Below are 25,828 nucleotides of genomic sequence, written 5' to 3'. Positions count from 1 at the left end.
CTCCTATAATAGAGGCTTCTCTTCTGTGGTGGCACTGGGGGCCAGCGTGATTTGCAGTAAGATTCCAGGCCTGGCACCCAGACAGAGGACTATCTGTCTCAACAGACCTGATGCTATCATTGTGATCGGAGAAGGAGCACAGATGGGGATCAATGAGTGTCAGTTTCAGTTCAGACATGGACGGTGGAACTGTTCTGCCCTGGGAGAAAGGACAGTGTTTGGGAAAGAGCTGAAAGTGGGTATGTTACCAATGACTTGATACTGTACAGTTGACACTTCAATCATTTTATCTGTCTTAGTCCAGCAGCTCCAAAACTGGGTCACATACTGTGGATATATCAACAGCAAATCTCTGAAGACCTTTGTATTGTCAGGAATGTTCTACAGCCATAAGTTTGCAATAGAATTATTTTTCTTTCTTTTTTCAGATTTCCTGGAGATTCTTCAGAGTTGAAAATGACAATGCCCAGATTTACTATTGTTTTAGCTTTTTTTTTACCTGAATTTTGTCCGATTGAGTTTGGTACACTTCTGGGGAAAAATTGTGGCACACCAATAAATAGTGTTTCCAACCAGATTTAAAGGTGTTTTCCAGCATTTAAAATCATATATATTCTATTCACAATAATAAATACACAAATAATAAATAAGTTATTGTCTTTAGGATTGCCAGAGATACCCAAGTACAGCATCTCCGGTGCGCACAGAGACAATGAATAGTGTGCAGGCTGACCCTATGCTTTATGCAGTAGGGAGATTTGGGGCCCCAGTTCTGGAGATCTCAAGGGTCCCAGAGGTCGGACCCCTTGTGATCAGACATTTATTCCTATCCTGTGAATAGGGTATACATTTTAAAACGCTTGAATACCCCTTTGAGGAAAAAAAATAACAAAAAAATCATAATACAAAAAAAAAAAAAACACAATAACTTACCTACACAATTTGCTGGACTTTTCTGATGCAATTTTCTAAAATTTTGGCCAAAATTGTGTTACAGAAGCAAACACTAAACTGTTGGGTTCGGAATAGTAAATCTGGGCCAATGTATTTATTTATAATTGCATATTTATTTATCCCAAATACCGCTGTGTATCGGGCTGATTAATAAATCTGGCATATTTGGCAATATTATCTAGACTTACTACAAACCCAAATCATGTACCCACATTTCGGCATGTTTTTGGTGCATTTGAATATGCCTTTTTAATGAAGCTACACCCCTTTTCCTGCAGCTAACTCTTTGTTAGATAATTATCTATTAATGTGTCACAAGTCATGTGAGGTTTTTGGTGGAAATTGCTCCAGAATTCTTCCAAATTTGCAATAGTAAATTTGGGCCATTACATTATACATTTTAAAATCATGTGTATGTACAGGACCAGCCTTATTTTGGATGGTACTCCCCATGGTGTACTTTCATACCATACAGTATACCGCTTATACTGAGAATCAGTAATAGTATCATATAGGATGGTGCTTAAATGACAGTGCTATATGATGGCTAAATAAAACTTCCAAATAATCTTAATAACAGCTGCTACCACTAAATCCTGTATGAATAATATTCAATACTGTTACTAAGTAGCTGTTGCACACAATGGGCACAATGTGGAACAATCATTTTAATTCCAAACAACACCTCCATTGGGTGCAGAATAGAACATAAAAGTATATGTCCTTTCTTCATACTTTTACTTATTTTTCTTTAAACTTTTCCTCACCCATCATGTTTAAACTGTAGAGAAACTGAAAGCTAGTGTTCGATTTCCCCTACAATGCCACCACAGGATATGGTTGCTGGGACACCCGTGATCTTGAGAAAGGGGACTCGAATCTTCCATCAGAATAAAGCGACGGGATGCGCATGTATTTTGTCGCTCTATTCATTCTGTATGAGATATACTGGAGAGCATCTCATCAGTCCATATAGATAGGAGACTCGTGTCACCATTCTCCAGATGACTGGAGGTCCCAGGAGTTGAACCACCCCCTAGCCAAACCCCGTGATCAAAAAATTATCCCCTTACTCCTCTAAACATTGCATGGTTTCCAAATAAATCAGTTAGCTGTCCATGATCTTTATATACAGAATATGTCCTCCATGGAGAAAGACAGACACTCCTTGTAGCCACTTTAAGAAGAGAAAAATGGAGGCACTCACATGAGCCGTCGCTCTTTGTAGCTACTCTCTGTTCTCGATGAAGGTCCCAAAGAAGGGTCTTCCTTCTATAAAATCAGAATGTTATAACAGTATTTGATCAGAAAAAAACAGATGAAGGTATCTATCTATCTATCTATTTATATCTACTGTATCTATCATATCTATCTATCTGTCTCTCTATCATACATTCAGTATTCTAAAATTTGGCACCATTTCAAGAGAAATCCTGCTCATTGATATTCATCAGAATTAATATACTGCATTCTGTTCCTTATTATCCATATTTTACTATGCATTTTTAAACCTTCTGAATTTAAATACAACAACAAAGGGACATATTTAGCTTCTTTTTCTTGGCAATTTTTCACGCATTTTCTTCCATGGTAATAAACCTCTGAATGTCTCAATTCATCCATCTCTATAGAAAACAGTTCCAGGGTTTCATTGTCACCCAACCCTTTATCCTATGTTAGCTTTCATGGTTTTACCACCGTTTATTAGCAATGCTTATTAGTTTAACATGTTAAAGGTGCTATGGGGCCTTGTTGTCTGCGTGACTTTAATAGGAATGAAGTATAGCAACAAGCCGTACTATTTTAATTTACAAGGATAAAATTATTTCACACAATTTAGATAATGTATTTTATCCAATTTCATGTTTTTTTGTACATGTGAATTTTTGTTATAAAAAAAAAAGAACATTTGCTTTGCAACATATGTCCCTAATTAGTGATATAATTAGGGTTAAAATAATAATAATAAGACATATTATTATTATTATTGTATTATTAATAATAATAATCATAAATAATCTCCCAGAATAAATACAATAACATAAAATAAAATAAAAAACAATAACTAAGAATATAGACCATAAAACATTAAACTGTTATGCACTTAATATTTTTGGAATGGATTTTTTAAGGAGCTTTTATTTATTGATTTATTTATTTATTTTTAAATAAATATTCTGAATTTGTATTTTGAGTTTTATTTTAGGTTTAAGCCTTTTGGGAAGAATAGACAGGGTTGGCTGATTAGGTCGCTGGTGACCCGGGGTTATTTGACATTCTATAGATTCTCAATAAAGCCAGGCTTCACAAGGAAAAAGAAAATCACTTGAAAGTAAATTTCCAAATTTGAGAAATTCAACAAAGACTAATCTGAAAACATCACGCCTCTATCTAGTTCAGTATTCACCTTATTATGATTTTGAACAAGGAGACTTTTAAGAATGAGGGAGGGTGGAGCTTGCGTGCTAATATAAAAAGATGTCTTCTACAGGCTAAAGAAAATTGTGATCTTTTCATTAAAAGAAAGCTAAACACTTTAGGTCTGAGCAGACATCTTCAAAGCTTATAGAAGAGGGGCCTAAGTGTCAATTACTCACAATGTGCAATGAAGTAGAACAAATGGTGGAATTCACAATTTCTGTTGGCTTCCATGTATCCCAGGCTCAAAAGCTCAAAAATTCTTTTTTTTTTGCCATCCAAAAATTAGAAATTTTAAACATGTTATTTGTTCTGGTAGTCAATAATATTTTTTGTTCTGGTTCAGGGGTCGTCATACAATCAATGCTGTCTGGTAAAAGTTTTGTAAATTACCTCTTCTCCATAAGAAAGAAAACTGTCTCTAGTGCCACCTATTGGAGGTCACTACCCTGTAGACAGCTGTCGTAAGGTTCTCGCCACTTACAAAGCCGAGTACTGTCTACCTGGATGAGGATGAAGAAGCAAGAACCCCAAATCCGCTGTCTTATTGGTGTATTTTCCTTTTGAAGAACTTCTGATAAATCACAGTTATGTTTCGAGGCTTGTGTATGGGTTAAACAATTACTAACAGTGTAGCTAATGTCAATAGGCTGCTCTAGAGTCTGAGATATCTTTTTTCTGGAGGAGAGTTACCTTGTATACCATGGTATGGTAAGGGGGTGTGATGAGGGCAGATGTTGTTATCCTAGGGGCATATGGAATTAAACCCTTATTTTCGTGACACCAGGGCGTGGTTTATCCTCAATACCACCCAAAGGTATACAGCTAGATCCTGGGCTAGGCACGGGGGCAATAATGACTCCGACGCCAAGTTACGGATAACGGTATCTTTACTGAGGGTAGACAGATGGTAAAGTCTGTACAGTTCAGCCATGTCCCCTGGAGGTGACCAGTGACTTTCTGGGACTTGTAGTAGGACTGGACAATTTAATGCAGGCCGCGCTGTTTTGAAAGTTGCTGACAGGGACTGACTTGACTTGACTGATGACTGACAAAGCTATGACTGTGGCTGCACACTTAACTTGAGGCCTCCAATGACTCTGGGCACACACCTAGACTCGACTTGACTGTACTGGACCTCAGCAACAAGAGCTCTAAGCTCCATGAGAGCGAGCAGAGGCTCCACCAAGGGCTTATATGGGGGAGACTAACGGATAGCCCCTAGGATCGCCCCTGGGATCACCTGGTCACTGTTACCTCCTGGGTAACAATCATATGGTACATTTCTTAAAGCAACAACACATTATATTTTAATAAATAATAAAACATATATACAGGGAGGAAAAAAGTACAAGGGGCCCAGGGGACACTGAAGGGAGGCTGCCAGACAGGGCAGCAAGGGTACGGGGTAACATCTCCCATACTGGGCCACTACAACTCCCTGTCTTAAATACAGTCGACGCCCAGTCCTGAAGGGCGGATGACCGAAGTGGCCACTGGTGGCCTAGTGACAGTTCCTGGGGCATTATGCAAAATGTCCTTCATAGATCTGGTTATGAAAAGCAAAACAGGGGCGAGTCCATGTAGCACTTGTAAATGTCCATACAGGCTCATATATTTTAGGGCAATAAACATGTGGGGGTAACGGACCTTGTAACTGCTTTAGTAACACATTTAAGACACCAATACACATAAGTTGTGAATTGGGCTGCCAGAGGCTATCTTCCTGATGCCTTGGCTGCTGGGGCCCTTCTGTTCTCAACACTTCTCCCCAGAACGCAACATACATTTTCATTCTATACAACAGTGTTACCTTTACATATTGTACTCTGTCTCTATTTACCTATACTCTGTCTCTTTTACTTATATCTCAGGGGAAACCTCTGGCCAGTAGATTGCCCTGTACATATGGACAGTAGAGGAAACATTAGACACATATATGCATACATTGAAGACTTGTGGACTGGGACTACGAATTATGTTACAGTCCTATCTTAAATAGTTACATGTGTGTGGACTATTTTGATTATGAACTAACGATGTGTGGTAAAACTTTACACATTATATTGTGACCTACTCTTTGTACCTTGCGGGACTTTGTCCTTGTGTCGACCGTTGGGACCTACGCAACACCACTTCAGGGGAACTGGAACTCTTGCATCTTCTGGTGCTGCAGCTAACTCCTCCTCGACAAATTCAAGAGTGGGTATTGGTCCAGGGCTGGCAGGACCCAGAGTTGCTGGTGTCCGCACTGGAAAGGCTGGAGACAGAGTTGGTTCTCTAGAGACCGGTGTATAGGCCGGAGCCAATGGTGACAAGACTGGGACTGGTGTAGAGACTAGAGTAGGTTGAACCAGCCCTGGTGCTGGTGAGACACAGAAGATTGCAGGCTGGGTTGGAGAAAACATGGGGAAATACATGAATGGGTGGATTCCCTCGCCTGGAACATACTCTCTCGCAGGTCTGACAGCTGGAGGAGGTGGTGCTGGGAGCACTGGTAGATCTTCTTTCAGACATAACTTGATTCAGTTTCGGTGAACAACTTGCGGCTCGTACCCAGGCTTTTGTACTTCGTATACATCATATTCTGGATAGGTTACGGCCATGACCGTGTACGGTTCTGTCTCCCAGATAGAGTCTAACTTGTGGGTCCTTGGAAACTTCTGCAGCCAGACTTTATCACCCAATTGAAGTGGTTTGGTAGAAGCATGACGGTTATAGTACTCCTGTTGTCTCTGCTGGGCCTCGCCCATCTTCTTGCTGACAATTTCTTTGGCCTCTCGGATTCTTCTTTGGTGGTTAGAGACCAACTCCAGGGAGGCTTTTGGAGAGTTGTTGAACAGGGCAGGGAGCCCAAATTTTCAGCCTTTAGGCAGCTGCCCATGTCGCCCCATCATCAAGTAGAAAGAGGTGTACCCTATAGAACAGTGGACTGTGTTATTATTGATCTCCAATAGTTCGGGCAGCAGTTGGGGCCACTCTTCTTGTCTTGACACAGAAGCTGCTCGCAATATGTGGATAAAGACTTGATTGATGCACTCACAGAGCCCGTTCCCCTGGGGTTGATAAGCAGTAGTCCGGAGTTTCATGCAGGCATGGAATTGACACAGCTCTTTGAAGAGTTGGTCCTCGAAGGCCGTTCCATGGACCGTTAGAACAGACTCTGGACACCCAAGGGTTTGCACCTAATTGGAGTAGAACATCTGGGCTGCTGTCTTGGCTGTGAGATCTTTGATGGGGACAAGGACAACCCATTTAGAGTAGTGATCCACCATGGTGAGAGGATAAGTGTACCTGGACCTAGTAGGAGGCCACTTGACATGGTCTAGCACGACCAACTGGTTAAGCCTTTCACTCTGGATGGAATGGAGGGGTGCTCTTGCGTCCTTGCGCATGTTTATCCGGAAATCTTCTTCCCCGGCTGGAGCTGGATTTTTCTTTGTCGCTAAAAAAGATGGATCTCTCCGCCCTTGTATTCATTACCGCGGTCTCAATAAAATTACCGTAAAAAATCGCTATCCTCTGCCTCTCATCTCCGAACTCTGCGACCGACTGCAAGGTGCTAAGATTTTCACCAAACTAGATCTAAGGGGCGCATATAACCTCATCCTTATCCGAGCAGGTGATCAATGGAAGACCGCCTTCAATACCAGAGATGGTCACTTTGAATACCTTGTTATGCCATTTGGTCTATGCAATGCCCCAGCAGTCTTTCAGGACTATGTTAATGAAATTTTTCGGGATATGCTGTACTCTTTTGTGGTAGTCTATCTTGAGGACATCCTCATTTTTTCCTCCAACTTAGAGGAACATCGCCTTCATGTTCTTCAAGTGCTCCAGCGACTACGCCAAAATCAAGTTTACGCCAAAATCGAGAAGTGTCTTTTCGAACGCAGCAGTCTTCCCTTCTTGGGTTACATTGTGTCCGGACAAGGTCTTCAAATGGACCCTGTTAAACTTTCTGCGGTAATGGATTGGCCTCGTCCCACTGGCCTGCGAGCAATCCAAAGATTTCTCGGATTTGCAAATTACTACCGCCAATTAATTCCCCACTTCTTCACCATCCTTGCTCCTATTGTAGCACTGACTAAGAAAAATGCTAATCTGAAATCCTGGCCGCCACAGGCGGAGGAAGCCTTTAACCACCTCAAAGCCGCCTTCTCCTCTGCTCCAGTCTTGTCCAGACCTGATCCTCAGAAGCCCTTCTTCCTCGAGGTTGACGCCTCCTCTGTTGGAGCCGGAGCTGTTCTCCTACAAAAATCCACTAAAGGAAAAAATGTCACTTGCGGATTTTTCTCCAAAACCTTTTCACCTCCAGAAAAAATTATTCCATCGGAGACCGTGAACTGTTGGCGATTAAGTTGGCCCTTGAGGAATGGAGACATCTTTTGGAAGGATCCCTTCACCCCATCACCATTTTTACAGATCACAAAAATTTGTCTTATCTCCAATCCGCCCAGCGGCTAAATCCTCGCCAGGCTAGGTGGTCGTTGTTTTTTGCCCGTTTCAACTTTCAGATCCATTTTCGTCCCGCTGACAAGAATGTACTTCCGATTCCTCTGAAGCCGAGACCCTTCCTCAGCACATCATTCCCCTTGAGTGCCTGATCTCTTCTGCTCCTGCTTCTCTGTTACCTGTCCCTCCAGGAAGACTTATGTTCCTCCCCTTCTTTGCCTCCGGATCCTTAAATGGGGCCATTCCTCCCTTCTGGCTGGTCTCGCTGGAATAAAAAAGACTTTAAAGTTGATTGCCAGACACTATTGGTGGTCCTCCTTGGAAAAGGATGTGACCGATTTCGTACGAGCCTGTACAATATGTGCACGTGACAAGACCCCTCGTTAGAAACCTTCAGGTCTTCCCCATCCGCTGCCGGTGCCTGAACAGCCTTGGTCCCACATAGCCATTGACTTCATCACTGGTCTTCCTGTATGCCATGGCAACACCGTCATCTGGGTGGTCGTTGATCGTTTTTCCAAAATAGCTCACTTTATTCCCCTTCCAGGCCTTCCTTCTGCGCCACAGTTGGCGAAGCAATTTTTTCTGCAGATTTTTCGTCTTCACGGGCTTCCCACGCATATCGTCTCGGATAGAGGCGTTCAATTTGTGTCTAAATTTTGGAGAGCTCTCTGTAATCAATTAAAGATCAAATAAAATTTCTCGTCCTCCTACCACCCACAGTCCAATGGACAAGTGGAGAGAGTGAACCAGATCCTTGGTGACTACCTGCGACATTTTGTCTCCTCCCGCCAAGATGATTGGGTCGACCTGTTACCCTGGGCTGAATTCTCGTACAATTTCAAAAACTCTGAGTCATCCGCCAAGTCTCCGTTCTTTGTGGTGTACGGCTGTCACCCACTTCCCCCCCTCCCCATCCCCACTTCTTATGGAGTTCCTGCCGTAGACGAATTGACCCGGGACTTCTCCTCTATCTGGAAGGAGACTCAAAAGTCGCTCTCACTGGCCTCTTCTCGCATGAAGAAACGTGGATAAGAAGAGAAGCTGTCTTTGCCACTGGTGACAAAGTGTGGCTCTCTGCCAAATATATTCAGTTTCGTGTCCCTAGCTACAAGCTGGATCCTTGTTACCTCGAGCCATTCAGAGTCAAAAGTCAAATTAACCCTGTCTCCTACAAGCTCCATCTTCCTCCTTCTCTTCGTATTCCTAACTCCTTTCATGTATCCCTTCTCAAACCTCTCATTCTTAACCTCTTTTCCCCCAAGGTCACCATTCCTGCTACTCTCACTGGGTCCTCTGAAGTCTTCTCGGTAAAAGAAATCCTCGTCTCCAAGGTCCAAGAACCAAGAGGTAAAAAAAAAACTCATCAATAGGTTCCTGGGCTCCAAAAAGAGGGGGAGACCCAAGGGGGGGGAGTACTGTGACGCCGAGCGCTCCGGGTCCCGCTGCTTCCCCGGAGCGCTGCCTCCATGTTCCCGGAGGGGACGCGATCCAAGGTGCGGGACGTGCCCGCTCTCGGATCGCGCCCTGTGTCTCTCACCCACCACGTCCTCCTTCACTGCCCTCCCGGCGCGCACGGCCCCGCTCTCTAGGGAGTGCGCGCGCCGGCTCTATGAAATTTAAAGGGCCAGTGAACCACTAATTGGTTCCTGGCCCAATCAGTTCAATACATATAAAAACCCACTTCCCCTTCCTGCGTTTTGTGTATCCCAAGCCTGTGTATCCAGACCCTTGCTGTTGCCCCTGACTAAGAACCATTGCTGCCTGCCCAGACCTTCTGCTACGTCCGACCTCGCTCTTGCCTTGTTCTTGTGTACCGCGCCTGACTCAGCTGTCAGTGAGGTTGAGTCGCTATCGGGTGGAATGACCTGGGGGTTACCTGCCGCTGCAAGTCCATCCCGCTTTGCAATGGGCTCTGGTGAAAACCAGTAACCCCTTAGATTCCGTTCCCCTGGTACGGCCCACGCCATCACCTCACTGACAAAGAGGATCCACCTCCAGTGTCCTCTCTGCATTCCAGTACGGATCCTGACAACTCCCTGCCCGCTAAGTACATGCTCTCCCAACTGAATGGTTGGCTCCCAGTATGCATGTCTGGGGACTGATTGCCCATTAACCGCAACTACTCGGAAGTTAACATCATCAGGCTCACACAATAAACTAGCATCCTAATGCTGATAGAAAACACTTTTAGGTTTAGTAGACACTTGTGACCCCGTATCTATCAATGCCTCCAAATGGTACACCTTCTACAATAACTTTTACATAGGGGCAGGAGGTGACATAAAGTGAGAGTCCTGACTTAGGTCGTGTGGGGATGGGGATTGGACCTGATGACTGTTTTCCTGAGGGCCGGTCCGCAACCTCAGGGAAAATCCGTTTAAATCCCAGCACTGGATTTTCCAATGTCCTGGCTTATTACAGTAAGTGCAAAATGGTCTTTGAGTCCCCAAGGGTCTATTGGGTGGAGGATTCAGGCAATTGAAATTTCGGGGAGCAGGAGCAGGGGCAGGCTTCCTAGGCAGGGGCAGTTCACGGTCAGGTGGAGCGACCCGGGTAGCAAGCTCCTTCACAGCCTTAGTTGTTCAATGTCCTAACACTCTGTAAATCTGAGGCTGCGGTGACTGGCAAAGCAGGTGACACTGGGGCGGGGGCTGGTGATGGTGGTATAGGTCTGGCTACCGCACCTAGTGGCTCTTGGACAGGTGGACAGACTTCCCCTGACTCAGTCCCGGACTCAATCACTTGAATAGCCAGTCTCTAAAAAGAGGGGAATGACAAGTCAGGGTTTTGGACTGCTAACATTCTCAACTGGGCTTTGTCCCACTTATTATGAGCCCCATCAATAAATCTGTCCATTAACACCTTGTTGACCTGCTTGGGAGTTATACCATCTAATTTTTGGACAGTCTCTATGACATTCTGTAGGGCTACGGCATATGCTATCAGGGTCTCACCTGGCTTCTGTCGCCTTTCATACAGCCGGAGATGTACCTCTGATGGAGAATGTGACTCAAATACCTGGTACAGTCCTTCAAAGATCTGCTTTACAGTTGCCTTCTCGGAGGCTGGCCAGGTGCAGATTTCCTCTAATGCTGGTCCCTGGAGTTTTCCTGTGAGCAATTGCACCTGTTGGTTAGGAGGGAAAGAGTAAAAGACAAACAACCTCTGGATCCTCTCTTTGAAATCTCTCAAGGTGAAGGGGTCTACATTGTAGGTAGGGAGGACAGGGTTCCCCATGAATACTGGTGCAGATGCTGGAACACCAGGACCGTTGATGCTGATTGCAGGCAGGGCTGGCAAGATCCTGGCTGCTGGGGCAGGTGATGACCTCGCTGCTGAAGATGAAGGGGCGCTGTCGCCTGGTTAATCTAGAGAGCTAGGTTCTGACATCCTGTTGAATTTTGAGTGCGCTGTCGTTTTAAGGGAAATAAGGTGCTTTCCCCTTTAAGATGATTGCTGAAGTGCTGCAGTGGCTTGGACTTGGTTAATGGGGGTACTGTAATGGATGCTCCCCCTCTATTTTGCAGGCACCCTGTTGTAAATAGACTTGCGACCAGACTTGCAGGTGCTAATGGGTTGATGCTAACAGGTACTGACACCGGAGACTTAATACTGACAATTGTCGGTGTTTGCAGAGTCTGCGCTGCAGCGGGTGCTTGACAGATAACAGTAGAGCCGGGCGCAGCAGCCGGAACCTCCATTATGGCTGCGCCCAGGGAACTTCCTGCTTTGGTCCGGTTGGCAAAGTCTTCCCCTGTGCTACACAGGGCGGCTCTTTGGTTCCTCCTTGCTGTGCTGAAGAGGCGTTACCGCTGGGGACTGATGGGGCGGAGCTGCGATCGCTCGCTCGCGTGGGAAACACCGGACCATGTTAACCCTTTCAGGTACCGACTCTCTGCAATCCACAATGGCAAATAACAGTCTTTTCTTCACCTCCCCCTCTATTTCACAAGCACCTCGGGTATAATACTTTCCACTGATAAAGTCCTGTACATTTTCTGGCGTAAACTTTATTCGCATCGGCATGCAGTTTTCTGACAACACTGGACACAGTTCAGACTGGGGGGAGGACTTTTGGCATAAGGCGCACACCCGTATCCTGTTCGTAGGACGCCAAAAGTTGTGGTAACGGGGTAAGATGCATGCAGATGGAATTGACCCCTTGTATTCGTGACGCCTGGGCATGGTTTATCCAGGGCCGGCCTTAGGTGTTCAGGCGCCCTGTGCAAGCTAACCTTGTGGCGCCCCCTGTGGCCTGCCCACAGTATTATTTTAAAGATAAGTTATAGATCGTGGGTGGTCCGAGCATTGGTTTACTGCTGAGACCCCCACTGATCATCTCGGTTGAAGTGGTTCTCCAGCTGTTGGAAAGCTAAAACTCCCATCATGTCTGGAGAGCCTCTGGCAATGGGAGTTGTAGTTTTGTAACAGCTGGCGAGACACAGATTGGACACAGTTTTACCCATCATCTCTGCAGAACTTACAAGTGACTACAGTTCTGATGGGTCAGTCAAGAGAATACAAAATGATATCAGTGACCTGAGTGACGTCTTCTGACTTGAGTGATATCTTCTCTGTTATCTTTTCTTCTTCATCTGGTCCAGAGACCAGGTCTTCCTCCAGCTCCATCTTCTCTGCAGAGTCTGACACCCAGACATCGTTGGCTCCTCACTTTGTCAGCAGATCCTCATCCTCTGCATGAAGACAGTAATCATTATAACCTTGCCAGAAAGTGTACCCTAAATAAAATACTGCCCCACACTGTACCCTGAATATAATACTGCTGTACACTGTACCCTGAATATAATACTGCTATACACTGTACCCTGAATATAATCCTGCCACACTGTACCCTGAATATAATACTTCTATTCACTGTACCCACTAAATATAATACTGCCCCACACTGTACCCTGAATATAATACTGCTATACACTGTACCCACTGAATATAATGCTGCCACACACTGTACCCTGAATATAATGCTGCAACACACTGTACCTTCTAAATATAATCCTGCTATACACTGTACCCTGAATATAATACTGCCACACACTGTACCATGAATAGAATACTGCCATACACTGTACCCTGAATATAATACTGCCATACTGTCACGATTCGGCTTACAGGTTGTGGATCCACTGTGTCAGCGAGGGATTGGCGTGGACCGTGCCGGTGGACCGGTTCTAAGTGGCTACTGGTGTTCACCAGAGCCCGCCGCAAAGCGGGATGGTCTTGCTGCGGCGGTAGCAACCAGGTCGTATCCACTAGCAACGGCTCAACCTCGCTGACTGCTGAGAAGGCGTGGGACAGAAGGACTAGGCAGAGGCAAGGTCAGACGTAGCAGAAGGTCGGGGCAGGCGGCAAGGTTCGTAGTCAATATGGATAGCAGGAGATCAGGTAACACAGGCTTGGACAACACTAAACGCTTTCACTGGCACAAGGCAACAAGATCCGGCAAGGGAGTGCAGGGGAAGTGATGTGATATAGCCAGGGAGCAGGTGGAAGCTAATCAGGCTAATTGGGACAGGCACCAATCATTGGTGAACTGGCCCTTTAAGTCTCAGAGAGCTGGCGCGCGCGCGCCCTAGAGAGCGGAGCCGCGCGCGCCAGCACATGACAGCCGGGGACCGGGACGGGTAAGTGACTTGGGATGCGATTCGCGAGCGGGCGCGTCCCGCTATGCGAATCGCATCCCCGCCGGCAATATCAGTGCAGCGCTCCCGGTCAGCGGGTCTGACCGGGGCGCTGCAGGCAGAGAGACGCCGTGAGCTCTCCGGGGAGGAGCAGGGACCCGGAGCGCTCGGCGTAACACATACACTGTACCCTGAATATAATACTGCCACACACTGTACCATGAATAGAATACTGCCATACACTGTACCCTGAATATAATACTGCTATACACTGTACCATGAATAGAATACTGCCATACACTGTACCCTGAATATAATTGTCACAGCGAGCGCTCCGGTCTCCACCTCCGGTGCCTGTGTCCACCGTGCTGGGGTCCCGGCGTCTCCCGGTCAAACACACTGACCGGGAGCGCGGGTCTCACTGTGGCAGGGTCCCCGCTCAAGCACCGCATCCCAGTTCATCTCACCTGCTCCCCGCGCGGCGCTCCTTGCTCCTGGGTCCCGGCGCGCGCGGCCCCGCTCTCTAGGGCGCGCGCACCGGCTTCAGTAAATTTAAAGGGCCAGCGCATCGGTAATTGGTGCGCTGGTACCACACCTCCCATTGTGATTTCCCAATAAAAGGCACCTGCCCCTTCCTGCCCTTGCCGGATCTTTGTGCCTTGTGCCTCTGAGAAAGCATTCCCTTCAGTGATTATTTCCTTGCCAGTTGCCGTACCCATTGCTACCGTATACTCGCCTGTGAACCCTTGCTGCCTGCCCGGACCTCTGCTACGTCCGACTACGCTCTTGCCTGCTCCCTGTGTACCACGCCATATCAGCCACCAGAGAGGTCGAGTTGCTACTGGAGGATACAACCTGGTGGTTACCGCCGGAGCAAGTCCATCCCGCCTTGTGGCGGGCTCTGGTGAAAGCCTGTAACCACTTAGAACCGGCCCTCTGGTACAACCCGCGTCATCGCCTCTCTGGTTCAGAGGATCCACTACCAGTCCTGCCGGAATGTGACAATTATCCTGCCACACACTGTACCCACTAAATATAATCCTGCCACACACTGCACCCTGAATATAATACTGCCACACACTGTACGCCCTGAATATAATACTGCCACACACTGTACCCTGAATATAATTCTGACATACATGCATACACATCATATATACACATACACCCCCTCTTATCCTCTGTGTCCTCATCATCCACAAATTCCCCGCCAAACCCCTCTTCTTCACTACTATAACCCCCCCTCTCCTCATCACCCCCATAGCCCCCCTGCACCTTTCATTAACCCCCCCCCACCCGCACCTCTCATCACCCCCATAACCCCCCTGCACCTCTCATCACCCCCCGCACCTCTCATCACCCCCATAACCCCCCTGCACCTCTCATCACCCCCATAACCCCCTGCACCTCTCATCACCCCCATAACCCCCCTGCACCTCTCATCACCCCCATCCCCCATAACCCCCCTGCACCTCTCATCACCCCCATAACCCCCCCTGCACCTCTCATCACCCCCATAACCCCTCTGCACCTCTCATCACCCCCATCCCCCATAACCCCCTGCACCTCTCATCACCCCATAACCCCCTGCACCTCTCATCACCCCCATAACCCCCCTGCACCTCTCATCACCCCCATCCCCCATAACCCCCCTGCACCTCTCATCACCCCCATCCCCCATAACTCCCCTGCACCTCTCTTCACCCCATCCCCCATAACCCCCCTGCACCTATCATCACCCCCCCCACCCGCACCTCTCATCACCCCCATAACCCCCCTGCACCTCTCATCACCCCCCTGCACCTCTCATCACCCCCATAACCCCCCTGCACCTTTCATCACCCCCATCGCCCATAATCCCCCTGCACCTCTCATCACCCCCCCGCCCCCGCACCTCTCATCACCCCCATAACCCCCCCTGCACCTCTTATCACCTCCACAACCAACTCCCCCCCCCAAGTTTACTTACCCTGCCGGGGATCGATGCATCGGCGTGAGGCGGCTGCTCCTGTCACTGCACGGGGGAGGATGAAGAAGATCGCGCAGGACATAGAAAGGGACAGGTCAGGTGATTGGAGTAGACGTGCGTGCCTGCGCGGGGCACGTGACGTCTCTACTCCAATCAGCCCTTGGCCTGTTCGGCCCTGCAATGATTCTTAAGGGGCCCTCGCCCTAGAAGTAGAAATGTGCAGGCGGCGGCGGCCCCCCCGACTATGAGACAAGCCAGTTAAAAAAAAAAAAAAGCGAGCTGTGTCGGCTGCCAGGCGCCCCTGTTGCTATGGCGCCCTGTGTGGCCGCACAGCTCGCACACCCCAAAGGCCGGCCCTGCTTGCAATTGACTGTGGCTACAGACTTGACTTGAAGCCTCCAATGACTCTGGACACACACCTAGACTTAACATGACTGCACTGGACTTCAGCAACAAGAGCTCTAAGCTCCACGAAAGCAAGAAGAGGCTCCTCCCAGGGCTTATATGGGGGAGACTAGCAGGGAGCCCATAGGTCAGCCATGGGATCACCTGGTCACTGGTACCTCCTGGGTAACTAGCACATGGTACATTTCTTAAAGCAACAACACATTATATATTATAATACATAGCAAAACATATATACAGGGGAGAAACAATTACAAGGGGCCCAGGGGACACTGAAGTGAGGCTTCCGGACAGGGCAGCAAGGGTACGGGGTAACACCTCCCCTACTGGGTCACCACCATGGTTTTTTAAAAGCCTTAGGGAGCATACCTGGAAGAGTTTAGGTTCTATGGAGCTGTTCTTTCACTTGAATCACTCTTGACACCCATGAGGAAATGTTTCTCCCAGTCTTTTACATAAGCTCCTCTAATTATAGTGATCTCCAACTGATTGTTTCCCTTACTTTTGGATACTGCCTTGGGCATCATGGGATTCCTTCCTTTACTTAGTATTTACTACTGTCCTCTTAACAACAGGTAATGACTGGGATCTGTTCAACCAGGCCCTAAAGGCCCCCATACACATTAGTAAAATGTCAGCTAAACCTGTTGAGTTCGGCAGGACCAGACAACCATCTAATGTGTATGCAGACCTCTGGACTCTTTCCTGACAGATGACATCTGGGGAGAGAAGGGTCGGGCATGTCAGGGTTTAAACTCACTGACCCTTTTGTTTTTTTAAGAGGAGGGGGGATAAGCTGCCTGCAGCACTGTCTTGGCAGTGTCTTAGCTCTCCTCTCTCCCCATTCAAAACATATGAATGGTTAGCCAGACCAAATGTCCATTTGTATGAAGGGACCAGTTAAGATAGCTGTCAGCTGAAAGAACTTTTAGCCGACAATTATTGAACGGTTAGCCAAGCCAAATATCCATATGTATGCGGTGAAATAGCTGTCGATTGGACAAACTTTTAGCCAACAGCAATTGAAGGTGCATGGGTGTTCCCTGTTATTGCAGCACTATCAGTTCTCCACAGGCATTAAGGAGGGAGCTGAGCTGTTGTCTCCATTCTTCATTACCTCCTTCAGTAGGCTAAAGGGGATATAGTCAGAAATGGGACTACAGGTTTGGAGAGTTGGAGACAACTGGTAACCACCCATACTTGTGTTCCCTCAAGGACTCAATGGACATTTTTCCAGAGGTGTCCACAATAATAGAGGTCTGATATTTACTTTTGATATTTACCATACTCATGGTGTGATTGTATTCCTCTTGCACATCCTGTAAAGGAATTTCAACAAATTCAGTAGAATAACTCATGTTTTTTTTTTATACCCGTGGTTCACTACAACAGATGAAGTACTGCAAATAGTTTGTTATGGGAAGAACCTATGACATATGCCTAGTCATACAGAAAACATTGGAATCCTATCCTATGATATGTTAATACACTTGCCACTTAGAAGTCTGGAAAAACTAGAAGCCATTTTTTATGTTGTTTCCTTTATGTAGAAATTCTCTTTCAAACATTTATAGTTTAATATGTATAGGGGATGGGAGAAATAAAAAGGTTTTCAACAACAACTGTACAAATTTAATGTCACTTTCCATTAGAATCAATAAATGAAAAGTTTCCATCAAATTAATAGCAAATTTAGAACAAAACCTACTGTTAAAGCAAAGGTACGTTGCCTTGGGCATGACAATATTATGTGAGGCATAGCCAAACACTTTTCACAACTTTTCACAACTTAAAGCAAATTGTGTCATTATGATTATGACTGCCCCCTAAACCAAACCTAATTTTACATAATGCGTAAACGTTTATCACCGACTTGTAGAAAGCTGTAAATAATTAAATTACATACTAACACTATTTTTATTTATTCCCCGCAATATCTCCAAATGAAGTTTTCCATATTTTTATTTGATTTGCTAATCTTTTTTCTTTAACCTTTTTGTTCAGATTTTTTTATTTACATTTTTTTGTTTATATCACTAAATCCAGCTATTCTACTTTGTATTCATTATTTTGCAAAGTAAAGATACACATTTATTTCTCCTTTTCACTGTTATAACCTTCTTTTTTAAATGTATTTTTTATTTCTTTTGCGACACTTCTTGTTATAACCTTCTTTTAATCTGGTGTTCATATTAAAACAGTATTTAACTAAACAATGCAAAAATTGCTGATGTGCTGGATTGAACTTTGGAAAGAAATCTCATATTCATACGTCTTTCTTTCATTTCATACGCTCTTCATTATGGTTTCTGCAACTAGATGTCAGAAATGTAAAACCAAAGCTGTAAGTTTAAAAGAAATATATGTTTTATGTATTATGTCCTTTTAGTATGCAAGTGGGAAGAAATTGTCATTCATCTATGCATAAACATGATTGTGTCCTGGGAATGCTGTGTTCAGGTACGGGGTTCATTAGAATAATATTTTTTTACTGAATGGAAACATTATTTACATCCATAGGCCCTAAAGATCTAACAATTCTGACAGCTAAAAGGCAGAAACTATTGTATCAAGTCTGAACGATTCTCTTTCAGCTGAAAGATGGGAAATATAGGCTGATACCTGCACTGATACATTGGAGCAACACTTCATGGCAGGAGAAAGTGCTTGGGATGTATTGCTGATGTATTTTTCTCACATAGACTTGTTCAGTCAAAATACAGGGCTAGATCTGGACTTTTACAGCCATGAACACTGGCAACTTTATTAGGTACACCTATTCAATTGCTTGTTAACACAGACAGCTATTCAGCCAATCACATTGATCCATTAAGGCATGTAGATGTGGTCAAGACAACTTGCTTAGGTTCAAACCGAGCATCAGAGTGAAGAAGAAAGAAGATTTTATTGACTTTGAACATGGCATGGTTAATGCCAGACAGGCTGGTATTTCAAAAACTGCTGCTCTACTGGGATTTTCATGAATAACAATCTCTAGGGTTTACAGAGAATGGTCCAATAACATAAAGGCAACAGTAACTCAAATAACCACTCGTTACAACCAAGGTATGCAGAATACCGTCTCTGAACACACAACACATTAAACCTTGAAGCAGATGGGCTGCAGCAGCAAAAGACAACACCAGGTGCCACTCCTGTTAGCTAAGAGCAGAAACTGATTGCCAATTGATCAGTTGGGTCCGTACTGAAGCTATGTTTGCTTGTGTCCACCACGTTGTTGCTGTATCTATGATTACACTGTAATAAAGACAAGTGTTTTAGATGCAGAAGTCTGGTGAGTGCTGTAGTTACTCCATTTCTTTGGATTCTGCTTATTGGCTTATATGACAACATTATTGTAGAGAAAGCTCCTCCATTGCATGACAAGCTAAGTGTAGTGTACTACTAGTGTAGTGTAGAGGATTATGCACCATGTCACAAAGCTTACATCATCTCATACATGACAATGAGGTCACTGGACTTCAATGCTCTCCACAGTCACCAGATCTCAATCCAATAGATTGAGTCTCATCATGGATGTGCAGCTGACATATCTGCAGCAACCGTGTGATGTCATCATGTCCATACGGTGGAACTGTGTGATGTCATCATGTCCATATGGAGGAACTGTGTGATGTCATTGTGTCCATATGGAGGGACTGTGTGATGTCATCATGTCCACATGGAGGAACTGTGTGATGTCATCATGTCCATACGGTGGAACTGTGTGATGTCATCATGTCCATATGGAGGAACTGTGTGATGTCATTGTGTCCACATGGAGGGACTGTGTGATGTCATCATGTCCACATGGAGGAACTGTGTGATGTCATCATGTCCATATGGAGGAACTGTGTGATATCATCATGTCCATATGGTGGAACTGTGTGATGTCATCATGTCCATATGGAGGGACTGTGTGATGTCATCATGTCCATATGGAGGAACGGTGTGATGTCATCATGTCCATATGGAGGAACTGTGTGATGTCATCATGTCCATACGGAGGGACTGTGTGATGTCATCATGTCCATATGGAGGAACAGTGTGATGTCATCATGTCCATATGGAGGAACTGTGTGATGTTATCATGCCCATATGGAGGAACTGTGTGATGTCATCATGTCCATATGGAGGAACGGTGTGATGTCATTGTGTCCCTATGGACCAACATCTCTAAGAAATGATTCCTGCAGCTTGTAGAAACTATGCCATGAAGAATGATGGCAAAATGGAGTCCAACCTGGTACTAGCAAGGTGTACCTAATAAAGTGGCCTGTGAGTGTGGGTATGAATGCTTCCAGCTACTCTAGCATAGATCTTGAGGATGGGGATACATTTAAATAATACTGGAAATTTGATCAGTTTTAACTGTGCAATGATCAAGTCTATATATCTATCTATATATATAAAACTCAACGTGTGTGTATGTATGTATGTAGGTATGTATGTATGTATATATGTATGTATGTATGTATGTTCCACAAAAACTTTCAAACGGCTAAAGATATTAACATGAAACTTGGCACACATGTTACTTATATGTCAACAACAAACAAAGGATAGGTAATTTAACCCGTACTCACCCCCATTTGCCAGGGGCGGGGCTTATGTTTAAAGTCCCATGCAAGTCAATGGGAAATATATGTTACTGCATAACTTCCAAACGGCTGGAGATATTTCGATAATACTTGGTCACATGTTACTTATATGTCTACTTAAAATATAGGATAGTTAATTTAACCCTTAACTACCCCCATTTGTGAGGGTCAGGGTTTTTTTTTTTTTAAAGCCCCATGCAAATCAATGGGAAATGTATGTTCCCATCTAATTTCCGTTAGGCTGGAGCTATTTCATTACCTGGTACACATATTACGAGTCAGGATATGAGGACGGGATGGGAGGTTGGGATAGGAGGTCGAGATAGGAGGTCGGGATAGGAGGACGGGATATGAGGTCGGGATAGGAGGTCGGGTAGGAGGTCGGGATAGGACGTCGGGATAGGAGGACAAGATAGGAGGACGGGATATGAGGACGGGATAGGAGGTCTGGATACAAGGTTGGGATAGGAGGTCGAGATAGGAGGACGGGATAGGAGGTCAAGATAGGAGGTCGAGATATGAGGACAGGAAAGGAGGTCGGGATAGGAGGACGGGATAGGAGGTCTGGATAGGAGGTCAGGATAGGAGGTCGTGATAGGAGGATGGGATAGGAGGTCAAGATAGGAGGGATCGAGATATGAGGACGGGAAAGGAGGTCGGGATAGGAGGACGGGATAGGAGGTCGAAATAGGAAGTCAGGATAGGATGTCAGGATAGGAGGTCGGGATAGGAGGAAAAGATAGGAGGACGGGATAGGAGGTCTGGATAGGAAGTTGGGATAGGAGGTCGAGATAGGAGGATGGGAAAGAAGGTCGGGATAGGAGGATGGGATAGGAGGCCTGGATAGGAGGTCAAGATAGAAGGTTGAGATATGAGGACGGGAAAGGAGGTCGGGATAGGAGGTCGGGATAGGAGGATGGGATAGGAGGTTGAGATAGGAGGTCGAGATTGGAGGACGGGATAGGAGGTCGGGACAGGAGGACGGGATAGGAGGACGGTATAGGAGGTTGGGACAGGAGGTCGGGATAGGAGGTCGGGAGGTGGGGTCGGGATAGGACAACAATATATGAGGACTGCATATGAAGTCAAAAGCTTCCTCCTTTGTTTATTTTCCTCCCCAAAAAGGATTAGGAAGGAAAAACCGGGCAACGCCGGGTACTCAGCTAGTTATATATAAATATGCAATTGTAGCAATAGTTGCTTCATATTTAGACAAATGAATAGTGATGAGCGGCATTGCCCATTTTGGAATTTGCAATATTTTGAGAATATATAGACGAATATTCGTCCTATATTCGTGAATTTTGCGTATTTGTTATATTCGCATATGTAACTATTCGCAAATGTGAATATTCGCATATGTGAATATTCGCATATTTGCGTATTCGAGGAATAAAACAGTGCGGGGGTGGGCAACTTTACTATTGGTTGCTAGGGATGTTGTTGATAACCTCTGACAAGTGTATTTGCATCATTCTAATTGGCCCACAAGTGAAAAGAAGGAATATGCAAATATTCATATATGCGAATATTAACATGTGAATATTGAATATTCGCAATTTCAAATACATAGTGAATATATTCGCAATATTCGCAAATTTACGATATTCGCGATAAAAATTTGAAATGCGAATATTCGCGCCCAACACTTTTCATGAATTAAATATGCCAATAGAAATAATCCAGTGCACAAAGCTCTGCTATTATAGTTTCTCCACTGAAGGGGAGTGGCTTAAAATGCGCCATAATTTGCACATAAAATAAGCTAAACAATTATTGGTGTAAAAAGTCAGGCAAGGGGCCTTGGTTTACACTTATTATTACAGGGGATTAGTAAATCTGCCCCATTGTCTTTCAGTTCCTCTTCACCCTTTACAAATCCAAACCCCTTCATTTCTTCCTGAAGTGTTATATTGATTTATTTTTGGGGCTCTCAGACTAAGTTAGTTCCACTGTATAAACAATCACTATACTTTTTACACTTTAAGAGACCTAAAAAACAACTTATTCTTGGAAAATTAAGATAAGACTTTTCTTAGCCCATGTGGGAAACATCTGGTTCAAGCGGAAAGTGGAATTTCCATATATACCTTTTTAAGTTAAGATTATTCCAAAATCATATTAATGAATTCCAGAAACCATTTGCACTTCCAGAACTATAAAACTCAATTTGCAGTTTTATTAAATATAAACAAGAAGTTTAGACTTTAACCCCTTAAGGACTCAGGGTTTTTCAGTTTTTGCACTTTCGTTTTTTCCTCCTTACTTTTTAAAAATCATAACCCTTTCAATTTTCCACCTAAAAATCCATATTATGGCTTATTTTTTTGCATCACCAATTCTACTTTGCAGTGACATTAGTCATTTTACCCAAATATTCACGGCGAAACAGAAAAAAAAATAATTGTGCAACAAAATTGAAGAAAAAAACGCCATTTTGTAAATTTTGGGGGCTTCCGTTTCTACGCAGTGCATATTTCGGTAAAAATTACACCTTATGATTATTCTGTAGGTCCATACGGTTAAAATGATACCCTACTTATATAGGTTTGATTTTGTCGTACTTCTGGAAAAAATCATAACTACATGCAGGAAAATGTATACATTTAAAAATGTCATCTTCTGACCCCTATAACTTTTTTATTTTTCCACGTACGGGGCGGTATGAGGAATATTTTTTGGCGCCGTGATCTGAAGTTTTTATCGGTATGATTTTTGTTTTGATCGAACTTTTTGATCACTTTTTATTCATTTTTTAATGGTATAAAAAGTGACCAAAAATAAGCTTTTTTTGACTTTGAAATTTTTTTGCGCGTATGCCATTGACCATGCGGTTTAATTAATGATATATTTTTATAGTTTGGACATTTACACATGCGGCGATACCACATATGTTTATTTATTTATTTTTTAACACTGTTTTATTTTTTTTATGGGAAAAGGGGGGTGATTCAAACTTTTATTAGGGAAGGGGTTAAATGACCTTCATTAACACTTTTTTTTTACTTTTTTTTTGCAGCGTTATAGGTCCCATAGGGACCTATAACACTGCACACACTGATCTCTTGCACAGATCACTGGCGTGTATTAACACGCCTGTGATCAGTGTTATCGGCGCTTGACTCCTCTTGCCTGGATCTCAGGCACGGAGCAGTCATTCGTCGATCGGACATCGAGGAGGCAGGAAAGGGCCCTCCCGGTGTCCTGTAAGCTGTTTGGGACGCCGCGATTTCACCTCGGCGGTCCCGAACAGCCCGACTGAGCAGCCGGGTCACTTTCACTTTCACTTTAGAAGCGGCGGTCAGCTTTGACCGCCGCTTCTAAAGGGTTAATACCGCACATCGCCGCGATCGGCGATGTGTGGTATTAGCCGCGGGTCCCGGCAGTTGATGAGTGCCGGGACCGATGCGATATGATGCGGGATCGCGGCGCGATCCCGCTTCATATCGCGGGAGCCGGCGCAGGATGTAAATATACTTCCTGCGTCGTTAAGGGGTTAATGAGGCAGAAGAATATCATAGAACACATTGCTGCTTTCTCCTATAGACAACAATAGCCGTGGGCTGGAATTGGTGTTACAGTCGAGAACTATGCATTAAATGACAATACCAGACACAGCCTATGGATGAATACTTATATAGCTGCTTTTGGTAGATTCTTTATTATTTGGGATCTATAATATTCAGTCATTACAAAGTAGTCTTAGGAGACACATTAAGGGTAGGGTAACAGATAGTGTATAAACTGCATACTTTGCTTCATATTTTCTACAGCTGATTTTGCTAACCATTGACTTTAATGGATAGAGAAATTTGTATTATAATTGCTACATGGGACCCCCCCCCCCTAAAGGGGCTTTCTGGGATAATAAATCTGATGGCCTGTCCTCAGGATATGCTATGAATCGCTGATTGGTGGAGTGCTGATACCTGGTACCCCCCGGTCAATCAGCTGTTCGGTATAGCCAAAGCACCTGCACTACACACTAGGGGCTCTTGTTGCCTAACAACCATTAAAAGGTTACTTTTAGACAATGGTTTTGACAAATGGATCAGGTCAAACTGTCAGCCACTGAAGAAGGAGTTAGAATGCATGTGTCCATACCCCGAAAATTCGTTTGGCTTTATTTCATGTTTTTTGGTTTTATTTTTTATCTTTTAAAGCCTGTTTATATGGAGCATTTAATAATACAGAGCTGCTAAAGATTGCCATACAGCCTCCTATCTGCATGGGACTGCCATCCTTAGGAGCGAGGATACATTGGAGTGAATTCACATAGAATTTTGTTACTCACTCTGACCGCACCTCACCGCTTCCAACCAGCACTTTTGATTGATCCAGAAACCAGTGCTTTGAGTAATTGCTCTGCGGACTGTGCAGCACACCCGTGACGTCAGACGCCATTCCAATCCCTCCATTGCTGTACACACTCTGTGCCGAGCGGGATATCAGAGAGATCAATTGCGGTCCGCACTGAGGCTCAATTGGGGATGGTGACATTCAGTGCGGGCAGCCACCTCAACTACAGCACAACTGACGATCGGGACTTCCCGGCTGTGAGCGCTATTATGTGCCATTAACACTAACTGGCAGGGTGGTGAGCGATTTAACAATGGCATGTATGAGACCATTTTTTCTCTGTGATAGACTGCCCAAGACTTTAACGTTATTTAGGACTGGCTATCCAATTTAACCTATGACTCTCCAGTATACTTTTGCATTGCAGTATCAATTTTTTATACCAATAGGATTTATTTATGTTTATTCATGTTTAAGTCATTTTATCCTTAATGTAAATTACATATTTTTATTGATTGTATCACTTGATATTTGAATGCTTATAGGGGATTCTTTTATATGTGTTGTTAAATATTAAATACTATTTTCACCTTATATCAATTGTACATCCATTTTCTTGGTTGGAGTATTTGAGGACTGGGACTCTGTTACTATTAAATTAAAGGGGTACTCCGCCCCTAAGGATGGGGATAAGATGTCTGATCATTGGAGTCCTGTCGTTGGGACCCCCGCGATCTCTGAGCAGCACCCGGCATTCATTTAGAACGCTGGGTGCGGGTGGCGGGGATCATGACGTCACGACCACACCCCTCGTGCCGTCACAACACTCCCCCTCAATGCAAGTCTATGGGAGGGGGCATGATGTCTGTCACGCCCCCTCCCATAGACTTGCATTGCGGGAGCGTGGCGCAACAGAACGAGGAGTATGGCCATGACGTCACGACCTCTGCCGCCCGCTCCAAGCGTTCCTAACAAAATGTCCCGAATGCTGGGGAGTGGAGTACCCTTTTAAAGGGAAACTGACAGCAACATAACTGGCACAAACCTGAATATAGAGGGTACTAGTGCAGGCGACGCTGATTTAA

At 44.8% G+C, this 25,828-nt stretch overlaps 1 protein-coding gene across 2 annotated transcripts in view; it reads left to right on the top strand.

The window, feature by feature from the left end:
• LOC130275818 (protein Wnt-7a) overlaps positions 1-25,828 on the top strand; it is a 101,506-nt gene that overhangs the window by 26,127 nt on the left and 49,551 nt on the right. For both annotated transcript variants that reach the window (XM_056524289.1, XM_056524290.1), the window contains one exon: positions 13-239. In XM_056524289.1, the coding sequence (XP_056380264.1) occupies positions 13-239 (227 nt within the window). The remainder of the gene's footprint in view (positions 1-12; positions 240-25,828) is intronic.

This window comes from Hyla sarda, chromosome 6, assembly GCF_029499605.1.
Source record: "Hyla sarda isolate aHylSar1 chromosome 6, aHylSar1.hap1, whole genome shotgun sequence".
Taxonomy (NCBI): Eukaryota; Metazoa; Chordata; class Amphibia; order Anura; family Hylidae; genus Hyla; species Hyla sarda.
The sequence above is the reverse complement of the archived record's forward strand: the minus strand, read 5'-3'. Positions and strand labels throughout refer to the sequence as shown.